At 35.9% G+C, this 20,786-nt stretch overlaps 1 protein-coding gene across 1 annotated transcript in view; it reads right to left on the bottom strand.

Annotated features, from left to right (window-relative positions):
- Positions 1-20,786, bottom strand: part of LOC149537393 (uncharacterized) — a 72,329-nt gene that overhangs the window by 31,233 nt on the left and 20,310 nt on the right. Inside the window, exons 4-5 of the mRNA XM_089802323.1 lie at positions 18,374-18,506; positions 16,359-16,456 (exon numbers count right to left, since the gene is read on the bottom strand). Of these exons, the coding sequence (XP_089658449.1) occupies positions 16,359-16,456; positions 18,374-18,506 (231 nt within the window). The remainder of the gene's footprint in view (positions 1-16,358; positions 16,457-18,373; positions 18,507-20,786) is intronic.

The raw sequence follows: 20,786 nt of genomic DNA, 5'->3' as shown, positions 1-20,786 counted from the left end.
CATTTCCAAAGGATTATCATTGCAGACATTGCACAGCATGGAGGGCAGATTTGGAGGAGAGATTTGGAGCAGGTTTGAAAGTAAACACTGCTGCTACAGTGCTGTGAACCGTGCGCATGAACAGTGCTCATTTTGTGTTATTTGGAGATCATATTTCATACCCTATCAGAGCAGCTATTAGATGGGTATGTTTTACATATACTGTGTTCAATAATTCGAGTTGATAGGGTTTACCATTGGCTGTTATTTCGTATCAGACCTGGACTATTTTGTATCAAACTCTTATCAGCATTAATTGAGTTCTTTTGAGTTGGGTTGCCATTATTATTGTTGCCAAAAGTGGTACATGTTTATTATACATTTGTTGCACAATTACATTAAAAGAAACTTTTGAAAAAAACATGCTTCAAACACATAAACATCAACATGCCAGTCTCACATAAAAATAGGAATCCTAGTAATAAACCTGCAAGCAAACTGTTTGAAAAACTTACAGTAAGTGGGAAAGAAAATAGAGGACAGTAAGGAAGGGGGGCATGTCACGAAAACAATTTAATATTTCACTACATCTAGAATGATCAAGTTTAAAATGCCATAAATGACCCGGTCCACTTATCTAACATTTAAATTGCTTATTGAATTTAAAGATGATTATAAAGGATGAATCAACTGTAGTTTAAATCTCCACCTTAAATATAAACAAAAGGCTTTTATTTATCATTACAATAGTATATTTGAATTTTGTATTAGAAAGTCATATTTTTGTTCCTTGCTCCTCCTTACAAGTGAATGTAAAATACTTTTTCTTCAAATGCTTTTCAAATGTCTTTCTTATTTCAATATATTTTTCACTTTTTATATATTCTCATTTTAAGGATGTGACCTTTCAAGTGAAAAGCCATATACCCTTTTAAACATATTTTTTGTTTCCTCCTTAACAAATCACACCCTTTTATTAATTTAATTGTGAGGATTTAATGAGAAGCTTTTATTCAAAACTACTAATCTTTTATTATCGGCATAGTTCAATTATTTCATGTCTCCTGAAAGTTGAATCTCCCGATCCTTGAGTCTCAAAGATGTCGAACTTTCTGCTACAAGATTTGCAAAAATTTATTTGTCTTTTCCACACAGTGAAATTTTAGGACATTCTAGGCTGAAAATATTAATAATTACGACCCACCATATTATAGCTACGTATTTGGATGACTTGAAATGTGGCAAAGGGATTTTGTGGACTCCATTCACTGCCATGGGGAAAGCATGGAACAAACAATCATTGATAAAGTACTATATGTTATTTTGACCCTGTCATTTTCTTCGAAAGGCACAGTTTGATAGTCTTCAAACTCCACATGTGACTGTTAGTCTATTCATTACATATCTGTCATCCTTTGTAATCCTCACATTGATGTTCAAAACCTAATAATAATCCACTATCTCCAGACTCAAATAAGTCCTGAGCAATTGAAAATCGATGTCTTCACAATTTGATACATGGTGTGAAACATGATGAATATATGTAAATTCTGAGCTGTGGAAACATTTTTGTGCAGGTATCGTGTTTGATATTTGGAGACTTCGAGTGCTATCCTAATAATAATTTCATGTTGTTTGATATTGTCATTCACCCAAATGATATGCTCGAATCCTTTCTATAGACGACAATCCTTTCAAATTGTCGCTAATATTGTAGGTGAAATGTTATGTAGTTTCAATTTGGAAGATTGGGATTGTACCCGATCTAGCCTCCAAACTGGTAACAGGAGTAAAGGGTCAATCATGTATTGCTACAAGTGGTCCTCAACAATAAATTCTCCTTGCCAACTGAAACCTTTCTCCTTGCCAACTGATGTCAAAAATTAGATGCACGGGCTGAACAAAAATCACTGAATATTATCTCCCAATTAATCACAAATGAATTGGCTGAATACCAATTCCTCCACTCCCAACTAGGGTTGATATCTCACAACCGAAATTGGCACCTTAGAGTCTTCAAACCCTCAGGCAAGTATGCAAGCACTAAGGCTCTCAGCACAATAGATGAATATGCAACTCAAGATGTGTAAAATGACCCCCCAAAAGCTCCTTATAAAGATTTCACAAGCAACTCCAAGAAGCTTCTAGAGGAATCTAGGACTTTATTCTTTTAAGTGACTTTTTGATATTTTATTATGTTAGTCACTTTAATATTAAATCAATTAAATATAAAGTTGCTTTTTAATATTTCATTGTTTAATAACCTTATAAGTAATTAATTTAATATATCTTTTCCCCCTTATTTCTTCCTTTTTAGCCTCCAAGGAAAATAAAGGCTAAAATAAAATAAGTAGCTGGTGCCTGTCAAAAAGGGGACATTACATAGTGAATCTTGAATCTTGACTCGTGATTGATCAACATTGAATTGTGAACTAAGTTTTGATTTTGTTATTCAAATTGAATCGGAATCTTGAAAATGAGTAATTTAGTAATTAGTTATTGAACTTATTTCAATTTGTATATTTGTGTTTGTTAAGTTCGAAGTTAAACAATCAAATATGAAATATCTTGAATCGTGATTGATGGTGAAGCATCATATTATGAATTGATTTATTGTTGTATATTTCTTGCATTTCTTGGAATATATATATAAATGCATCTAGAATCCAACAAAAAAAATTCATGCATGTAATTCTGGCATTTGCATCCACATCTGAATCAGCTACTTAGATATTAGGTATAGTTGTGAAGCCACCAAAGATCAAAATGACCAAAGGGAAGCAAGATGAGAATCCAGTTATTAATAAGCTCAAAACTACCTTACCATTGAACTAGCACTCATGAATAACTGAGCTAGTCCACTTAGCATAGGGAAATGTGAGGTTTGCTTATATAGAAACATAGAGGCATATAATTCCAAGAGGAAAAATAACTCTGATCAACCCAAAATTTGAGAAGATTTTACCTACTTTGTAAATGTCAAATACAAGGTTATGCCAACTTAGGTAAAGAAAAGGAAATGGTTATGGGAGGTGGCAAATAAGTCCAAAACTACATTTAACTAACCGAAAATGGGTGTGAATGACACTTGTAATTGTAGGATTATGCCATGTGTACACCTCCTAACCATTCTTATATTCTAATATAACCTAAAAAACTTAATAATGTGTACAAATATATATATTCCCTGCCATAAGGTAAAATAATAACCCACACTAACACCTTGATGAGGCCACAAGCAGCTATAACTAAGGAGGTTCTTTTTTTCTTACAACCTTTGCTTCATATATCTATATATATATATATATATATATATATATATATATATATGCGGCATTGTTATAAGACAAAGAATAGTTTTTCAATTACTAATGGTAGTAATTACAACTAATCATTATAATGGTAATTGGATGTTAAATAATGAAAACAAAGTTACATTATATAGACAATTAGATTACGATTTTTCTAACCTAAAAAAATATAAGTAGAAGCCCAAATTAATAAACTAAGATAACCATTAAAAAAATAGTACATTATTTTAATACTCTCCCTTAATGGTCATTGTTCTAACTACCCTACAGAAGACAATCTGCAAGTCTTTTGGTCACACATGCATAGAAGGCTACACCTTTCTCTTCAAAATGATTTGTCACATGAGTCGGCAGCTGACACCATACCTGAAGCTGCAAAACTTCTACATAAAATCCATCCAACCTGATGTTGGGAAACAAAATTGTCCCTTCCTGTAGCTAGAGACACAAAGTTCAGCTTCCAAAATTGAAATCATGATTTCGAGAAGAAAATCATTAAACCCTCCAAGGCTTGAGTAAAACAGACATAGTTTGGCTCAAAAAATTGGAAAAAGCTTTTGCAAATGAGTACTAGAGTCCAAAACAAAATACAAGTAACCACATCTTTTGAGGAGAAAATCACCAAAGCCTTGATGTGATGCTGAGATCAACTTTTTATAGGAGATAATTCAGAAAATCCAATAGTAATTTTTTGGGAAAAAAATTAGAAACTTTACAATAGTTAAATAGGGAAAAAATATAAAACATTTTTTTTCTTTTGTTTTTTGGGGGTGGGGGGCACAAAAACCATGTTGAAACACCATATTTTTTCATAAAAGCATCAAATTACCAATTACTCCAAAAACCCTAGCTGTTTAAGAGCAAACCCATGATTTTCGAGGAAGAAACATGTAAAACCTAAAAGCACAAATGCACGCATGAACACAAAGAAAATCAGGGCAACACAAAACACGAAAAGAAAGAGGTCACATTGGGGAAATGTGGGCTCCCGACAAAAAAACTACCTAAATGCAGGTTTGAGCGCACATAAACAAAAATGAATTACGGAGAAATAGCTTCCAAATAGAAGAAAAATGTAGTGTAACATGGGGACGCGTCCCCCCACCCAAAAACTGGGCCATTTCGGAGATGGGGACGTCCCCGAGATGAGGGGACAGCGTCTCGGCGTTTCGAGCGGCACCACTTAGAGCACCACCACCGCCGGAGATGATGAAACGTCTCCGAGACGACTAGAGGTCTCCGAGATGAGGGAGACGTCTCCGAGATGGCTAGAGGTCTCCGAGTGTGGGGGTGCGGGGGGACGCCAAGGAGTCTCCTTCATTGAGGGGGGATGCCAAGAAGTCTCCTTCATTGTGGGGGGACGCCAAGGAGTCTCCATTGATTTGACATTTTGATTTGGGCTCTTGGAGACTTGTAGTTTTTGTTTGCATTATATACTTATTTTGATATCATGATTCACGACACATGATACTTATTGTAATCATCTTTATGTCATGACTCATATGATCATTGATTACTATTAGATAATAGAATCTAGATACTCATACTATTGATTTGAAGGCTGATATATAGAGTTTAGACTAATATTTATTATTTGCTGATGTTCAATGTTTAATGTTCGTTGTTTGTTTGTCATTTGATCATGAATCATGATATTCTAGTTGATATGGTATATGCTATACCATATGTATAGTATATACACCCCTACTCCTTCCGCCACCCCCCCATCCCCTGCCGTCCCCAAATCAAGGCCCCTCTGTCCCCCCGTCTCGGAAACTTGTCCCCCCATCCCCCCGTCTCCCAAGGTGGTGTAACTATGGAAAAATGTGAAAATGAAGGTTGTAAAACACGAAAAAACCTGGACCAAAAATAAAATCTCTCCCATTAGCACTAGAAACAGCTCCAGCAGAAAACGAAGACAATCTACCAGAAGAAACATTGAGAAACCTCTGAAAATTTCAGACAACATGCTTCGCAATTTGCAACAAATAAACAACCTTCAATTTTTGTTGTAAAAACTAAAAATATTGAGCCAAAAAAGGCAAGAGCCTATAAGACAACGATTTGAGCCTCTTATCTAGGAGGTCTTGTATTTGAGTCTACTCGAGCTTAACACATCATAATAATTAATCTCAACAAATAATAATAGTTAATCTAAGCATTGGCTCATTACCTATCAAAAATAAAAATTAAAAATTTGAGCCAAAATAACTTATAAACATTTCAAAAAAAAACAATTAGGATTTACATGACCAAGTTTTTAATTAAAAAATTGCCAAACTCAAAAAACCCATTAATCTACTCCGATACAATGTGATGGTAATTGGATATTGAATAATAAAAATGAAGTTACCAATTACATTACAATGATTCAAAAAAGACAAATGTAAACAAAAGCTAGAATTAAAGACTACCTAAAGAAACATTACATTATTTTAATAATCATGCTACAGAGGACAAATATTGTGTGTTTTCTCTGCTGGTTATCTTGTTTTCATTATCTATTTTCTTGGAATTTTGTCAGATATGATTCTGTATACACTTAAAAACTGTCAAGTAAATTAATTAAATATTTTAATATTTAATTAATGTCTTTCTTCCATTAATCTGAATAAATCATTTAATTTATTAAGTTAATTCATTTTTGTCAATTAATTAAATATTTTTATATTTAATTACTATTATTCTTCTATTAGCTTTAATAAATTATTTGATTTATTAAGTTAATTCACCTAGGTTATTTGCATTATCCTAAGTCCATTAAACAGTCATACTAAGTGATTTATTAAAATTACTTAATTACACACTCACCTAAATGACTAAGTCTCCTAGTCCACCTATCTAGTCCATGTCATGTGACACATCACCTATAATGGCCCTTACCAATAGGCCACTAATAACCACTAATATTGAACTATGTAATTTTGTCAAACACTTGACATGCAAACTAAATACAGTGATGAAAGTAAAAAGCTGAATAAAGGAAATTGTTGTGCAACAAATCTACTCAAATAACTGATGTAAAATAGTGCCAACGTATTCATTCAATGATAACCAAATGCTTTTACATATGATATGCGATTTTCAGCTCAAGGCATTACAACATGGCACATTACAAACAAACCATTACTAGCTGAATACAACTGAGAATTTTGTGCAATTACAAACTGAAATGAAAGAACCTGGATTGCGCAAATGCTGGACACTGAATGCTGAAGACAAAATGATGAAAATGCAACTCCAAACTGCCCTCCAATTTGCTGGTCGTATGACCTGTAGGTACAATTGTACATGTATGGACTGGTACGACACCTAGCAAATATTATTGTTGGGCTGAAATGTGCAGAAAAAAATATAGAAATAATCGCCAAGCTCTAAGGAAAATTCTCCCAGAAAATAAAAATCAAACTCCTAGCAAACAGTGAGATATGAGCAAAAATGTATGTCCAGGCTGAAAATCGATCCCTGCTAAAAATGTCTAAATACCAAATAAGCTCAACTTGAAGTAGTTGAATACCACTTCCAACATGCAACCCTTCAAAGGATATTTCACCTCCTCAGTTATGCAAATCCTTAGGAGACTCCATTCCCAAAGATCAAATGACAATCTACTGACCAAGATGGCGCCACAAATGCTCAAAGAGAAAAGCAGTGTAAACTCAGAACTTGGATGTCCAAATGAGAGGCCAAGCACCCTATTTATTCACTTTCCTAAGAAGCCTCTAAGAACTTCTAGAAGTATCCATAAAATATTCTTATGAAATCCCTTTATAATGCACTTTTATAAAAAGTAACTTTATAAAATTAAAAGTGCAACTCAACTCAAAATTATAATATTTTTGCCCCGCATAACACATTAAATAAAAATATGATAAACCCCAACTCTCTCCAAGAGCAAATAAGACCATCCAATCCCCAAATAATCATTAGAATGACTCTCTCACCAAAAACATTTGCCTACGAGAGTCCATGATAGGAAAATTCACTAAAAAATAACATGTCACTAAAAAGGGGACATGACAGTTTGCCCCTCCTGAAATTGCTTGCCCTCAAGCAATCTCAAAGCTGGATGTTGCAAAATATCTTCTCCCTCCCAAGTGGCATCCTCCTCGAGTAAATCTCTCCACTTCACCAAGTCTAATAGTCCTCCTACGGAGCTGTCTCTCTCTACTGTAAATGATGTACTCGGGAATAAGAACCAATTTCCCTTCATCATCCAATCAAGGAAAAACTGCTGAAGGCACAACATGCTGACCCAACGCTTTCTTGAGCCGTGACACATGGAAAAAATTGTGCACCATGCTGTCTGTTGGAAGCTCAGGCTCATAAGCCATCTCACCAATCCACTTGATAATCCTGAAAGGGCCATAATATCTAGGCTTAAGCTTCTCTGACCCCCTCTTCCTAAGAGTAGACTGTCGGTAAGGCTGCAACATGAGGTAAACCATGTCACCAACCTCAAAACTCCTCTTTGTTCTCTTTTGATCTGCATACTGCTTATGTTGATTCTGTGCTTTGGCAATATTATATTTGAGAGCATCAACAATGTCCTTGCTCTCCTGAAGCAAATCCCCAACACGAGGAACTCTAACATCACCCATAAGAAAATCAACAAAGCTCGGTGCATTATAGCCATATAGTGCCATGAAAGGAGTCATCTGAATAGACATGTGATAGGTAGTATTATAGCAATACTCACATAAATAAATCCATCTAACCCATGCTTTCTTCTAACCAGCCACGTAATTTCTCAAATATCCCTCCACCCACTTATTTACTATCTCTGTCTGCCCATCAGTCTGCGGGTGGTAACTGGTGCCAGGTGTGAGCTTAGTGCCACATAAACGGAACACGTCCTACCAAAAATGACTCAAGAACCTACTGTCCCTGTCACTCACTATGTTTTGAGGTATCCAATGTAGTCTGAAAAATCTCCCTGAAAAAGACTTCAACCACCTGCACTATCATGTAAGTAGTAGTGATGGGAAAGAAGTGTGCATACTTCGTCAACCTGTCTACTACCATGTAGATGCAATCTCACCCTTGGGCCTTAGGCAAGCCTGTAATGAAATCCATGGATATACACTCCCACTTCCTATCAAGAATGGGAAGTGGCTGTAGGAGCCCTGTTGGAAAGGTGTGCTCTTGTTTGGTTTGCTGACAAACAGGGCACTCTCTAACATATTGCAACACATCTGCCTTGAGCCCCTTCCATGTGAACCATTCCCGTACCTGCCTGTATCTTTTAAAGTATCCAAGATGTCCAGTTGTAGGTGAATCATGAAGTGCTCTCATAACAATACGCTTCACCTTCGATCCTGGAACTAAGAATATCCTATTCTTGTAGATTATCAAATCATCCACAAGTGTATACCTGGTATCAACAACTATCCCATCAACAGTCCCAGATGCCCATGAATCTCTAGCATACTCAACAATGATCAAGTGCCTCCAATTCTCTGATATCTGAATCATAGCACTGAGATGTGGTTTATGTGACAATGCATCTGCTACCACATTCTGAGTCCCTTTCACATAGGAGATGTCAAAATCATAAGCCTGCAGTTTACTAACCCACTTTTGCTGCCTATCATTGAGATTTCTTTGTCCAAGAAAATGTCTCAAACTATTGTGGTCAATTTTAATGCAAAACTTACTACCCACCAGATACTGCCTGAATTTAGCCAATGCATGCATAATAGCCAACATCTCCTTGTCATATATACTAAATGATCTCTCTGGCCCACAGAGCTTCCGGCTCTCAAATGCAATGGGGTGCTTGTCCTGCATTAGAACAACACCAATACCCTCTCCAGATGCATCACATTGAAGCTCAAATGGCTTTAAGAAGTTGGGCAATGCTAACACAAGGCACGTAGTCATGATCTCCTTGAATCTCTCAAAGCAAGCTTGTGCCTCAGGTGTCCAAACAAAGGCTCCGTTCTTCAACAAATCCGTCATAGGAGCTGCATGACATGAATACCCGCTAACAAATTTGCGGTAGAAACCACACAACCCAAGAAACCCTCTCAACTATATCAGGTTCTTTGGAGTAGGCCAATCCACAATAGCATAGATCTTATCAGGATCCATCCTTACTCCCTTTGCACTAATGATGTGACCCAAATACAATAGCTCTGTCATGCCCAAATCACATTTGGACTCCTTGGCGTATGAGGACTCCGACTGCAAGATTCCCAAAACTATCTCCAAGTGCTCCATGTGCTCCTGCCAAGTCCTACTGTAAATCAGAATATCATCAAAGAAGACTAACACATACTTCCTCAACTAGTGACGGAAGACCTTGTTCACGGTGGACTAAAAAGTAGTAAGCGCATTAGTTGTAATGAACCCATTTTGGGGGTCATTCGATTTTACGACTTTTTCTTTTTATTTATACCCTTTGCCATATTTTTTTTGATATGTAGATTATATGTATGCAATTGTCTCCAACATTGCTTGTATCCATTTCAATCATATTCAACGGTAGCTGTCAATTCTCAAGGCATCTTATTGATTTATATCTATGCTACTATCCAAACAATTCCAGTCATGTTCTGCAACTCGTATGTGCCATATATAACCTCAAATGATTATTGGATCTATTTCTTTTAATCCTCCTATGCAACATATATTTTGTCACTCTTCTTTTGTCCTTATTCTCTGCTATGTTTGTCTACATATCTCAAATTATTTGAAACGCTGTGTTGATCTTTCTCCAATTATGTGCAACATTCTCTTTGCAAATATGTCTCATCATATTCATATATTATTGTGTAAATGGAAGCCTCACTGTGATATAGTTATTTTGTATCTAACTATATGTTTCTCTAATCTTTTTTCCTTTTACCTCCGTAGATCATTTAGTGCAATGTTTTCACCCTTTATTTGTATGGGTGTTTTTACTAGCAAGCAACACGTCTCCTCTTCAATGGTTCATGCCGATTTGTAAGAGAATGGGTGAATGTTTATATATTTTTAATCATATCTCTCTGACGTCTGAATTTAATTTTATTTAAATGGTAGCTAATAACACTCTTGTAAGTGGGCATGAGTTTCTCATATATACAATTTTTAATTAATTAATTTATCATATTATTTTATTTGTCATATTGATTATGTAATTATAACATTATAACATATCATATATTATATTAATAATAATGTTAGTAATATCATTATTCTAATACTATTACATAGTATATTTTCTTTATATATTATTTATAATAATATTTATATTATAATATTATCCTTGAATATGTCCATTTCATAATATAACCCATGTAGGTACATTATAAACTTATTATTGGTATTTGATATCATTTATAATCAAAGTATTTATTTGTCATTTAATTTATTTAACTCATTAATATTACAATTATAATATAATATTTCATATTACAATCATGCTATAATCTTATATATATTAATTTAATAATATATCAACTATATTATTAGATTATAATACTTATTAATATAGTGCGTTGATATATTATATTAGATTATTATTATTATAACACGATATGATATTATTATATAATTAGAATGTAATATCACTTTATAAAAATATTATTATTTTAATATCATTATTAATATTACTTTATATCAAACATTTATTTATTATTTAAATTATATACTAATATGGGGACATCACATTAGTCAACCCAAATGGCATGACCACAAACTCAAAGTGCCCACAATGACATCTGAAGGCAGTCTTCTCAATATCCTGCTCTCTAACTCTGGTCTGATGGTAGCCAGATCTCAAATCAATTTTCGTGAAGTAACATGCACTGTGAAGTTCATCAATCAACTCATCAATCCGTGGAATGGGGTACCTGTTCTTGATTGTCCTTTTGTTCAGCACCCTGTAATCAATGCACATCCTTAATGTTCCATCCTTTTTCTTCACCATTACAAACGAAGAAGCAAAAGGAGACTTGCTAGGCCTATTGTGACCCATCACAAGGAGTTCCTTGATAGTTTTTTCGATCTCATCCTTGAGCCTCTTAGGATGCCTGTATGGTGTAATCATCACGGGTTTAGCACCCTCCTCCAACTCAATGATGTGCTCAATACCTTTCTCTAGTGGTCTGCCAGGTGGGATGTCACTGAAGACTCTGTCATACTTCACTCTCAACTACTGTACGTCTAGATGATACTCTCTCTTATGCTGTCCCTCCTGTGTAGGCATGAGAGTACATACGGCTGCCCACTCAATGTCATCATGTCTAGCTAACCTCTCTAGCCGTCTAAAGGAAATAGTCCTGATGTCTCCATTCCTGATGGCTCTCAAAATGTTTTGCTTCCCATCCACTTCAAACTTAATCTCCATGTCCTTCAATCTGAAGATGACCTCTTCCAATGAGCACAACCACTCCATCCCAAGAACAATATCCAGATCACCCATGTTGACAACATGGTAGTCCGCCTTGAACTCATAGTTGTTCAGGCGTAAAGGCAATTTTTTAACCATCCTATTACACTTAAGAGTATAACCATCAACAACCTGTACTTTTAGTCCCTCAAAATCCTCAGTCATAATACCACAACGTTCAACAAAACATGCATCAATGAAATTGTGCGTAGCACCAGTATCAACCAAAGTAATAACTCTCTGCCCTGCTAGAACACCATGCATTCTAAAAGATCTTGCTAAATGCTAGACAAGCGTGCCTCTTGGAAATGCAACTCGAGCTCCTCCTTAGTCTCTGGAGCTTTTGCTTCTACCTCGGGCTTTGCATCACTATGATCAACCTCATGTCCAGAATTATCAGAATCTGAATCCTCGTAGTAAGCCCACATAACCCTGTTGTCCTTCCCCTTAGGCCTCATAAGACAATCATGATCTCTGTCGTAGGGACCTTTGCAGTAAAAACTTAGCTTCTTCCTGTGCAAGTCATTCGGTGTCTCCATATCCAAAGGTGCAGTAGACTTACCCTTGGTATCACCTATTCTGCCCTTGTTCTTATCAAACTTCTTATTGTCCTTGAATAAAGAAGTGCTCCTGGAGGTGAACCTACTGGAGGGTGTTGTGAGCTCCATGCTTTGTGCCTTCCTCATAGCCTCCTACAATGAAGGGGTATCGAATGCCTTGATCCACCCCTTTAGAGGTTCAGACAACCCCTCTGTGAATAGTATAACCAACCTCCTCTCGAACACATCCTACACCATCACTGATAATCTCTAAAACTCACTGATGTAGACCTCCAAACTGTCTATTTGTCTCAATTGTGCAAGATCACAGAAGAAGACCTCTGAGTCTTTCTTATCAAAGTGCTCTACCAACCTATCCACAAAATCCTGATAGGATGTCACCTGATTATGTTGCAATGTAACCATACCATGTGACCACCAATTGTATGTTGCGCCCTCTAAATGCAAAGTGGCATACTTGATAGCATCTGTCTCAGACATAGGCCTTAATGCTAAAAATGTATCTAACTTATGGATCCAAGCTTGTGCTGTCATCTGTCCACTGCCGTCGAAAGATGGTAAGGTGAGCTTGCTAGCAGCTCACTGCAACTCACTGTCCTGACCTCCTCTAGGCCTCCAGTTCTGCCTACTACTCCTCATGTGCTCTCTTCTCTGACTCAAGTAGCAATCAAAATTCAGCAACTCACGAACATGTGGAGGTAGTGCTTGCCATTCTGCATCTGCAGCTCAAAGATCATCCTGAAAGTCCTCTGGCATATAATTCTCTACTGCCTCTTGGGTCCCCTCTCTAAGGAATGTAGGATGTGTAGGCCTGTTTGCAGTCCATGACCTGTGCCTAGGAGCACCTTGTGAACCTGCTACACTCCTGTTATCCTGCTCTGGTGTCCCCCTATCCTGTTCCTGATTATGTCTGTCCTGTGGGTTCATGTGCTCAACCATGGTGGTGAGTGCCTACAAAGCCCGAGCCATCCGCTCTTGTCCTGTAACCATTGCTCTGAAAAATTCCCTTGTTTCTTGATCCTCATTCCTATTGTCTCTTGGTGGGCTATGCTCTTGTCTGTCACCCATGGTGTCTAGCTGCTTGTAAAAATCTTGTTGCCTGTCAAACAAAGTTTGCCTATGAGTGTAAAATTTGTGAGAGCCAACCCCAGTTGGCTGCATGTGATTGCTAAACCCTCAGGATGGCAAGATTTAGCTCTGATACCACTATAATGGCCCTTACCAATAGGCCACTAATAACTACTAATACTGAACTGTGTAATTTCGTCAAACACTTGACATGCAAACTAAATACACCACTGAAAATAAAATGTTGAATAAAGGAAATTGGTGTGCAACAAATCTACTCAAATAACTGATGTAAAATAGTGTCAATGTATTCATTCAATGATAACCAAATGCTTTTACATATGATATGTGATTTTCAACTCAAGGCATTACAACATGGCACATTACAAACAAACCGTTACTGGTTGAATACAACTGAGAATTTCTTGCAATTACAAACTGAAATGAAAGAAACTGGATTGCACAAATGCTGAAGACAAAATGATGAAAATGCAACTCCAAACTGCCCTCCAATTTGCTGGTCGTACAACATGCAAGTACAGCCATACATGTACGGACTAGTACGACACCTGGCAAAAATAAATGCTAGGCTGAAAGGTGCCAAAAAAGATATAGAAATAATCGCCAGGCTCCAAGGAAAATTCTCCTAGAAAATAAAAATCAAACTCTTAGCCAATAGTAAGATATGAGCAAAAATGTATGTCCAGGCTGAAAATCGATCCTTGCTGAAAATGTCTAAATACTAAATAAGCTCAACTTGAAGTAGTTGAATGCCAATTCCAACGTGCAACCCTTCAAAAGATATTTCACCTCCTCAGTTATGCAAATCCTTAGGAGACTCTGTTCCCAAAGATCAAATGACAATCTGCAGACCAAGATGGTGCCACAAATGCTCAAAGAGAAAAGTAGTGTAAACTCAAAACTTGGATGTCGAAATGAGAGGCCAAGCACCCTATTTATTCACTTCCCTAAGAAGCCTCTAAGAACTTTTAGAAATATCCATAAAATATTCTTATGAAATCCCTTTATAATGCACTTTTATAAAAAGTAACTTTATAAAATAAAAAGTGCAACTCAACTCAAAATTATAATATTTTGGCCCTACATAACACATTAAATAAAAATATGATAAACCCCAACTCTCTCCAAGAGCAAATAAGACCATCCAATCCCCAAATAATCATCAGAATGACTCTCTCACCAAAAACATCTGCCTACAAGAGTCCATGATAGGCAAATTCACTAAAAAATAACATGTCACTAAAAAGGGGACATGACATCACCTTTGCACAAATAATTAATTTTAATAAATTATTAATTAACTCCATTTAACATCACCATGTGTCCTATTTTTATGGGGTCGGAAATAGGTATGTGTCCTCAAAGAATGAGTCACAGGAACACTTGTCCTCACGTGACTTGGTCTTTAGGAGACATGTCTTTGGGTGACAAAGCCCTCCCCATCGTCCCTATCCTATAGGAGTTAGTCAATCCACCTCATAGGATCAAAGATGACTAATGAGACACTTTTCTAGAAGTCCTCCTTGAGGGAAGGGTCTTCTCAAGGATTTTAGTGAAGATATGCGCCATGTGTGTCTCCTCCTATTAAACATCTTCATGTCCACGAGAGAAGAACATCTTCCCTAGTATTTCTCTCACATTCTAACTAAGTCCTTTCTCTCAACCTCCTTATCTAAGTCAATCTCATCTATCCACTTGTCCTAGGTTTTCTCTCTATCATCGGATGTCACCACCTAGAATAGGGTCCTCCCAAAGTCTATAAAAGGAACCCACATTCCCTCACACAAGCTGATTAGCACTCTTAGTATTCAAGCAACTGGCATTCTAGCATCCTTTAGCATTCAAGCAATTGTCAAGCAATTCATAGCATTTTCATAATTAAATCATGGCGCCATTAGGTTGTTAGTTCATCCATCATCATTCATCATTTCATCTAGTTCATAGACCATTCTAGGTTCATAGAATTGCTTTAGAATTCATAATTCTCCAAAACCTTGAAGCATCTTGAAGGAAGAAGCTGATTCAAGTCTAAGAGCTCACAAATCTATCAACTCAAAGTTTAGGAGAACAATGGAGGCACGTTGCAGCTGGTAAGCAAAGGTAAAAGTCACTTTGTTTTGTAATCCTCCATTGGGTGTGCATAATTGATTAGATTAGTTGTTTTATAGTGTTTTCTCCATTGTCACTAATTTTTGCATACAGATTCTATTATTTGCCAATTTTTTAAATGGTGCTGTTAAAGCTGGCCTTGTTTTACAATCCATATAACTATCCTTAAAAAAATTACCATCAGACATTCAAATAGTTGTCTAGGATTCAACAGTCACGGTAATTACATAAGATGTGCTTGCATTCTCAAAAACAGTGGACAATTACACAATTGGAGTATCAACTATAAGGTTCTCTAGCACTAGACCTAAGACCAATTTTCTCAGCAAGACCAAGATGATACTAAAGGTCTGATTTCCAAGCTAGAAGATTTGTTCACTGCAAGCTCCTTAAGTGGTTTTTCTTTGAAGAGAGCCTCATCCACCAATAAGATGTATCTCATAGCAGGTGGGTTTCGTATAAATCATGCTTGAAGTCTGTAAACCTTATTCTACCATCTTTCAAATGCAACACTCTTGGGTAGTCTGCTTTCCAAACCTAATTACAGTTCAAGTGGGCTCTTTACAGTCAATTATACTTCATGTTCTTGCCAAGATTTTTAGTAACACATTTTTTTAAACATAATTTGATAAAGTAAATTGAAGCTTATTCAGACAACTTTCTCTGGTGATAAGGAATTTTTCCTAGAGGCTATGAATGTTACCATCTGCCAAACCACGCACCTTAAAATCAAAAGACTAGAATTTATCAATCACTACAAAAACCATAAACATCAAAGGGGACATTAATTTTTAGTATCAAGATTTAAAATAGTGGGATTTTTTAATTTAAAACACTTACACAGCATCAAAATGTAACAGTCAAATGCCCAATACAACAAATTCAAAGAAAAATAAAGGGTAAACCACCGCCTCAAAATTGACAGCCTCTTACCAACATCTGCTACTTCCGAATCACTCATATCATCACTTCCAACCTCTGGCTCGCTTTCTTCTTTCTCCCCACTGCTAACACCTTCTTGTTCTCTCTGCCTACATTTAACAAAATACAATCAAAAGTTTCTTATCCAGAAGCTAAATGGTTGAACACATTATGTTACAGAGATATTCCATGTTTCAAATAAAACTGTTGCCCAAATGCTCCAAATATCTTGTAGGGTTCATAATTGAATACAAGCCAATCAACAAATAATAAATATGATAAAAGAATTTTCTAATCAGAGCCATAAGTAATTACTGCTATACAGCATTGAGCTTTAATGTTTCTTCTAGTAAATGCTAGAAATCCAAAAATATAAAATAACATCCCAAGTCATACAAGTCATATAAGAATCAGCTAATTTATACAAAAGCAAGCAACCTGTAAACGTATACAGATCCAAAAACTGCAATATTAAAAACTGCATGTTGGTTAATATGCTTCTCCAGCGTACTAGAACATTATAATGTTTCTTTACTAGTCATCTTAGTTAGTCTTTAGTTTATTAGGTAGTTTCTATTTCCATCTTTAGCTAATGATTGTTTAATACAACTACAGCAACATTGATTTACCACAACATGGTATCAGAGTAGGTCGATGGGATTTCATAAAATTTGGCAATTTTTAAAAAAAAATATTTGAACCCCTTTTGATCTGGAATTGTTTTCCAGAAAATTGGTTTTTCAATATTTTGAAATAAAAATCATTGGAGGTTTTTTAATGAAACTTGTGTGGTTCATCTTCGAAGATTTGTGTTGAAAATCACAAGCCTGGTTGAGGGTTTTAATCCCATGATTTCTTGGTTACAGCTAAAGTTTTTGATTTTCGAGAGTTGCATGTACTTGCACGTTTGTTGCATGTACTTGCAGCACTTGCATGTGCTGTTTTACCATGCCAAGCCTCATGTTTTGCCACATGAAGATATTTCTAATGGGTTACCATAATTTTTCCCTCAAAAATCTGATTTTGTAATTCGTAAAGTTGTGTGGGATTCATGTGTGGCTTATAATTTTCCCTCAAAAAATTATCTAGTGGGATTGTAATTTTTCCTCAAATAATTTGTTGGGTTTTACTGTTTTTCCTAAACTCAAAGCTTTGTATTCTCAAATCTGTCTCTCAGATTCTGTTGTTTGGTTTTGATTGATTTCTCGCCTCAAAAATCATGCTGAGTTTTGATGAATCTTTCACCTCAAAAATTGTATTGGGTTTTTGTCAATTTCTTCCTAAAAAATGCATGGTTTTTTGCAATCTATTTCAAAGCATCATGCTCACCTACAAATTTTGGAGGGTTTGACAATTTCTCCTCAAGATTGTGCTAGTTGTTCTTGGTGTTTGTCTTTGTCTCCAAGGAAGACTAGCTTTGTTGTCATCCATCAAGTTGGTTGTCTTTGTGATGTTTGCCGACTCTAGGAGGGTTAGTGGAAGACTCATCTCAGTGGCAGAGTCTGTAGCAGGTACTTGTCTTTTGTTGCAAAGCATTCTAAAGGAGACACCCTTTCCTGTTCATTTTTGGGTGGATTTTGGCTTCCTGGTCATTTACATTGTGTAGATCTAGGGAGGGTCTCAGTAGCAGTAAGAAAATGTTATAAAGAATTTGTGACTAAAAAACATCAGTTAGACAATGACTATTAATGGAGGGTATTAGAATATTATAATATTTCTTTAATGGTCATCTTAGTTAGTCTTTAGTTTATTAGGTAGTTTCTATTTCCATCTTTAGTTCACAATTGTTTATTTTAGAAACATCGTCTTCGTAAATCTATAGAAGGAGCTTTCATCTCCTTTGTTTAATGCAACTACAACAACATTGATTTACCATAACACTAACATTATGTGAATTGGAACTGCCTTGTAGGAGTACAAAATATATAAGCTAGACAAATGAATGCCTAATTTACAAAGCAGATAAGCTATCAAATTAATAAACCTTGAATCAAAATAAGAAGGATGCAATACATATAAACATTCACCTCTTATTATAGACATGGCCAAAAGATCCAGAACTTGATTTTAGAGATGATAATAATGTATCGTATATAGAAGAGTCCATATGAACTTCTTCAAGGTCTGATTCACTCCCCTCAACTACATCATCCAGAGTCTCTGCAGATATTAATTTGAAATGTTTCAAAAATATCAGCTGATTATAATCACAATGTGCACTTCACAGATAATAAAAATTACAAATAGACCTAAAATTTGTCTAACCACTAGAGTAAGCTCTCCATTGAATAGTCTTCAAATGAAAACACATACAATAGTGATAGAATTTGACAAATAGTAAATACTAAAGATATCATAACAGATGATAGTAAGTTATTCACTAAATTACCGGTTCAGGTATGCAAATCGGTGTAGGGATGCAAGTGCCTGGGAAAAAAAATTGGGATTTGGGTGTGTATGAGTATGCGGGTGTGCATATGTATATGTATTATATCTACAAAAAAATAAGAGAAATATACAGAATTCTAAAACTAATCATTTCATAGTATGGTACTTAATGATCAATGCCTAATGCCACAAATAAATATTAAAAGACAAATGATAGTTGAAAAATATAATTCAAAATAATAATTTTTTTCTTAATTTTCACTTTGACTCAGAGTCCTCTGATGCAAAAACAATTGAAGGTGGCTTCATGCAGTTCTTATGTTGCCAGTTATAAATCATCGATTACCATCTATCAACTTTTTAAGACATTACATTTCTTATTCTGAATAAACAGAGCTTTGTTAGGTCTTGCCTTGGCATGCTCTAGTCACTTAAGTATCGCGATATGTTGTGTTTCCAAGCATGTCTGTTTGTCTGTCCAAGTGATATTTAAGCTTTGAGATTGGTCATGGTCATCACCGTGTTTGTTATAAGTGGTTACCAGACATCTATTGAATTGACGCATCTTCGTCATGGATGTCCATGCATGTTACGATTTGCCACATTGCAGGAGCTCCCCTTAGTATTCTCTTAAGTTGAAAGAGCATCTGTATTTTTGAAGAATGTGCTTTGAATGAACATTTTGGTATGTGAATACTATGTTAAAGTGCTATTTCTACTCGGTATTATTTGTAGCAAATAAAATAAAAATAAAAATGTTTTTTTATTAAGTTTTGGGCCCACATTATAGAGGAGGCCCATGGGTGCACACCGAGCACTATGGGTGTGCAGGTGTGCACTCCCTGGCACACCCACAGTGTTGGGCGTGCACCCTGCATGCCCCAGCACAAACCCACCCAAACCGGGTGTGCACCTACACAAGGGATGAGGCATGTGGGTACAAACCCTGCAACATAGGTTATTCAGCATGCTTAAAATCTACAATATGTGATAACTTTCTTCAATAAGGAGCACAGGAAACTATAAAATTATTTGCTTTAAGTGTGATACCTAACTCTACATGGCAGCAATTATAATCATTCAATTGAGTATTACTTGTTCTAGATAGAAAGCTACCTAGCAACATAAATATAGAAGATGGATCCTCGCGACACCAACAATTTGTTAAAAGATTCAAATATACATGTATGTAAATGTTTAACAGCTTTAAATTCCAAAATTATTGACACTTACACATGTTTATTGAGGAGATGATTTTGAGTCCTGAAAAATATCATTTAAAACTGATCTTAGTATTTAATAATAAAAAAGATAAAACCAAATGCAACAAAGAACATGTTGCACAAGAATGTAGGCATCATTTTCCTTGTACTTATTGTTAGAAAAGTACTATTGCAAGATAATATGCAAGACAAGCACCACCAAGTAGATTTTCTTCCATAGAAAGGATTAAAGGAAAAGGAGACCCTATCCAAGTCAAAGGAAAAAAAACATAAAGATACGTGCAAATAAAGTACTATGCCCATTGCTTTGTGTATGTATAAACCTCACAATTATCATCTCATTGAAAAATACAAGTGAATGGCATTGGGATGCTAAGTGTTGGAGACTCCACCAAAGCTTCAACCCAAACATCGCAAGGGCAAGATTGAGCAACCACCAAGAAAAGAGGAAACGAAGCATGCCAAAGAGGAGAAAAGGATGTCACGGAGGAGACAACCATGAAAAGGCATCATCGCATGTGAATTTGAATAAGAACCCACGGAAGACAACAGGCCCGTGTGAGACAGAGACCATGGTATAAAAGAATGCAAACCCGTAGACGTCCACAGAATTAGGCACGGATCCATGGAGTTAAGCAAAACATCCCTTCTAGACGAAGGAAAGCAGCTTCATATCTTGTGGAAACCCCAACCTACTATCCGTGGCACATACACGAGAACTGTCAGCAAAGGAGAGAAGCTGTAGAAAGGAAGAAACATAGTTGCGAACGAGACAAGGCACCGTCAGAAAGGAGCCAAGGACAACTACTTGAAGAGACTACCAAAACAC

This window comes from Cupressus sempervirens, chromosome 9 (assembly GCF_028749045.1).
Source record: "Cupressus sempervirens isolate cs-2001-9-10 chromosome 9, ASM2874904v1, whole genome shotgun sequence".
NCBI lineage: Eukaryota > Viridiplantae > Streptophyta > Pinopsida > Cupressales > Cupressaceae > Cupressus > Cupressus sempervirens.
Note: the sequence above shows the minus strand (reverse complement) of the source record. Positions and strands in the feature narration are given on the sequence as shown.